This window comes from Atta colombica, unplaced genomic scaffold (genome assembly GCF_001594045.1).
Source record: "Atta colombica isolate Treedump-2 unplaced genomic scaffold, Acol1.0 scaffold205, whole genome shotgun sequence".
Taxonomy (NCBI): domain Eukaryota; kingdom Metazoa; phylum Arthropoda; class Insecta; order Hymenoptera; family Formicidae; genus Atta; species Atta colombica.
This window is the reverse complement of record NW_017259300.1, coordinates 83022-86940: the sequence shown is the minus strand read 5'-3', so window position 1 is coordinate 86940 and position 3919 is coordinate 83022. Positions and strand designations below refer to the sequence as shown.

The 3919-nt window shown below is 29.3% G+C and overlaps 1 protein-coding gene across 1 annotated transcript in view; it reads left to right on the top strand.

The window, feature by feature from the left end:
• The window catches only part of LOC108687292 (uncharacterized short-chain type dehydrogenase/reductase y4vI-like), a 6518-nt gene extending 2612 nt beyond the window's left edge, over positions 1 to 3906 (top strand). Inside the window, exons 5-8 of the mRNA XM_018192985.1 lie at positions 2067 to 2237; positions 2645 to 2909; positions 2973 to 3148; positions 3496 to 3906. Coding sequence (XP_018048474.1) covers positions 2067 to 2237; positions 2645 to 2909; positions 2973 to 3148; positions 3496 to 3669 — 786 coding nt within the window. The 3' untranslated portion in view covers positions 3670 to 3906. The remainder of the gene's footprint in view (positions 1 to 2066; positions 2238 to 2644; positions 2910 to 2972; positions 3149 to 3495) is intronic.
• Positions 3907 to 3919: the final 13 nt, after the last annotated feature.

Genomic DNA, 3919 nt, shown 5'->3' with positions numbered 1-3919 from the left:
ATATATATAAATCTAAATAATAAGTTTTACATATTTTTAAATATCATATTGCAATGGAGCATATTAAAAGTTTAAAATAGAGATGTCCTAAATTAAGATCCATTATTGAGAAATCATAATAAACTTTACGACTACTACTGAAAAATTTGTGTGTTGTTGAGCGTTGTTGCTGCACTTCGTGCAATTAACGATGCATCTGCAATATTGCAAGGATTTCTACTACGATTTTCAATTTTAAAGAACAGTGATATATTCTGAAAGAATCGAACATAATCGATATAAATCAACAGAAAAGATGAACGTACGCAGAGACGCGTTGTTCGCACAATATTCGCAGTTAGTTAGAATTTTCTCTTTTAACTGTGCCAACTTTGTATGCGGATGAGATCACTTCGCGAAAGATCCTTCACGTTCTCTGAAACTTCTGATATAGTGTCCCTAACAAAGATATCGCAGAACGTTTTATCATTTTCTTCGGAAATCGTGCAAATTCGTTTCGTCAGCATTCTCGATCCCATGCTATTTTTATTATAATCTAAAGAAGATACTGTTTTAATATTAAACATTAATTAATTCTGAAATCCTGGTATTACTTTTTACTCTTATTTTTGTAACCTTATTACTGATTATCTCAAGTAATACAGTGCTTGCAAAAATGCTAAAAAAGTTATATGTATTTTTTTTAATGCTTTGTAAACGCTACTTGGAATTACCTATTGCTCTAAAATAATTATCTATTACTGAATGCATCTTATTACATAAAAAATATTTTATATCTTGTAATATTCATGCATTAACATTCGATAAAATTGTATCTTGCATCAAAGCTTAAAGATGAAATAATAACAAGTATTTTTTAAAGTTATTAGAGGAAGGAACATAAAATCGACTGGATATTATTGCAAAAGAATTCTATCATATTAAATAAAACATACAGATGTTTTTTAATTTTTTTAGATTATTCTAAGTGTTTAAGGTAGTAAAATTAAATTTAAATTATATGTAGAGAATCATTAAAAGTGCAATAAAATTAAAACTTATAACAGTTAGATACAATTATTAAATAAAAAGTTGCATATCAAGTTGCATATCTGCTAAGATGTTGATCGCAATTCATCGTATATTTTTAACAATTATGATATATTTATTTTTATGAAAATTATTCTTAAAATTCATGCATTCAAATTTTTTTTCTATTGCATATAAATTTCCAATTTTAAGAATAATTTTGGTAAGAACTAAAAAAATACCGTAGTTGCTGCAAAATGTACAATTATGATCAACATCTTGACAGCAATATAACATGCAATTTTTTATAATAATTGTATGTAATCATTATAAGTTTTTTAATTTATATTGCGCTTTTAATGATTCTTTACATAATTTTAATTTTACTATTGTAAACACTGAGAATATGATTTAAAAAAAAGTCTAAACGTCTGTATTTATGTTTCACTTAATATGATAGAATTATTTCGCAATAATATCCAGCGTTGGCTCTTATGCTCCTTTCTTAAATAATTTTGATTTTTTTCAAAAAACCGTTATAAATTTTAATTTAAATATTTTTTATATAGCCTCTATAATAAAATGTTAAATTAAATATGTGTATTGTATGTATAATTTAAAATAAAAATATTTTTATATATTTAGATAATATTAATTTTTAAAAAATCCGAAAAAGAACACGAGACATATCGTAGATCATGCATGCTATATAAATAACAAAATATTGACTTTAATTAATTATTATTTTCATTAATGATATTTCGTTTCCGTGATAATTAACATTCGCGAGCGTATCTCAAGTTTCAACAACGACGATAAGTCTTATCGGTATATGACCACGATATTATATTTCAGATGGAGGTATTCTTCTGCCACGTGCCAAAAACAAGCGACAATATCACAAATAATATGCAATACCCGCACAGAAATGCATCATTCAGAAAGCAATGAATTATCTAGACGTAGATTATACACGACCCTAATAGAAGTTCAGACTTTCAGCATGATATAAATAGGTGTCGGGGATGTGGATCGGCAGAAGCTTCTCGTAGCAGTGAACAGCAATCTTCTCTCGTTTCTTTCAATTAATCTTCAGTATGAATACTTTAACGAACAAGATCGCCCTTGTCACCGGCGCCTGCTCCGGAATTGGTAAAGCAGTCACCGAAGAATTGGTATCGAAGGGACTCAAAGTTATCGGCCTCTCTAGCGATATAAACAAGCTGAAGGTATATTTAATGTTAACATTATCTAAAATATAATAAATTGTATATAAAAAATGGATTATGGTTTACTTGATGCTATAAATGGATTATGGTTTACTTGATGCTATAAATCAGTCAATTAGTAAAATTTTTTCTTCCGATTGGTTAATTAAATACTTCGAAACAAATTTGTTGTGTAAAGTGCATTTTATTTAATAACAATAAATGATATTAATAAATTATGAGTTAAGCCAATGGCATACGATGTTTGTTTTCCTACTGAATTAGAATCTTGTCATCGAATTGACTACGATGCTGGCACTGACAGCATCGCAGCCAATACGGCAAGATTCTAATCCAGCTAGCAATCCAGTAGGAAAACAAGACATCGTGTGTCGCAGACTTTATCATCTCTTTTATGATTTCTGTAGCTTCTTGTGGATGAGCTGAAGGACAAACCCGGCAAACTATATCCTCTTCAATGCGACTTAAGTCTTCCGAATGAGATCGAAAGTACATCGGAGTGGATAGAGAAAAACCTGGGTAGTGTGGATATCTTAGTAAACAGCGCTAGTATTAGCTTAGATTGGTCCAGCATCAACGGTGGTATACAGGAACTTAAAAAAACTATTGATATCAACTTACTTGGTTTATCGCTTCTCACTAAGAAGATTCTGCAATTGATGAAGAACAAAGGTAGGTATCAAGGAAAATTAGAAAAAATTATTTCTATATCTTTGATAAATAAAAAAATATTAGAAATCGACAACGGCTGGATCATCAATGTCAACGATGTATGCGGATTGAAATTGTTGCCTCTTGCCTCCGACCGACCTCTTTCCCCGGCATATGCTGCAAGCAAGTCCGCGTTGACCGCACTGAGTGAATGTCTTCGTTTAGAGTTAGCCCAAAACGAGTCCAACATCAAAGTGACCGTAAGTAACTTCGAAACTGTACTATAATATTGAATTGTTTTTTTAAGTACTTATGTATAAAGTCAATTTTATCATTGCAACATAAAGTTAACACTGTTTCAAATTATGATCTCTTAACATTTTATTCGATGTCATTGAAAAAAAATTTGGTTTTTCCAAATTCTTACGGACAAAGTAAAGTATATTTAAAGCATAGTATTAAGAAATTGCTTAAAAAAATAATAATAATTTGTTTAATAATTTTTTATTAAATAAAAATAAAAAATATTTCAGAAAAAGGTATACTGAAAATTTGTTTGACAGTTTTTTTTTTATTTCTGTTAACATGATTCATTCTCTTGCAACAGAACATCTGTCCAGGCTTGGTGGAGACCGAACTCAACCAACAATGGTTGAAGGAAAATTCACGATTGGCTTTAAAACCAAAAGACGTGGCGGACGCTATTCTCTACTCATTGCAGACTCCAGAGAACGTACTTATCAAGGATCTTATTATTACACCCCTTCGGGAGATTAATTGAGACTGGACGAAATCGTTGTTTATGACAAACATTGTAGTATTTAGAGCACGTGTGGCAAATCAAATAAAGCATTAACAATTTTCAAATATGATGTTAATTTTCAAACATGAATTCGTCATATTTATCTTAAAATTCTCAGGCTGATTTTATAAGTTTTTATTTTTTATATTTTTTATATTTTTTTATTGGCAATATCATGTATAAATAACAAAGTTTTAATAAATAACATCAACACAGCTTTTTTGCGTAT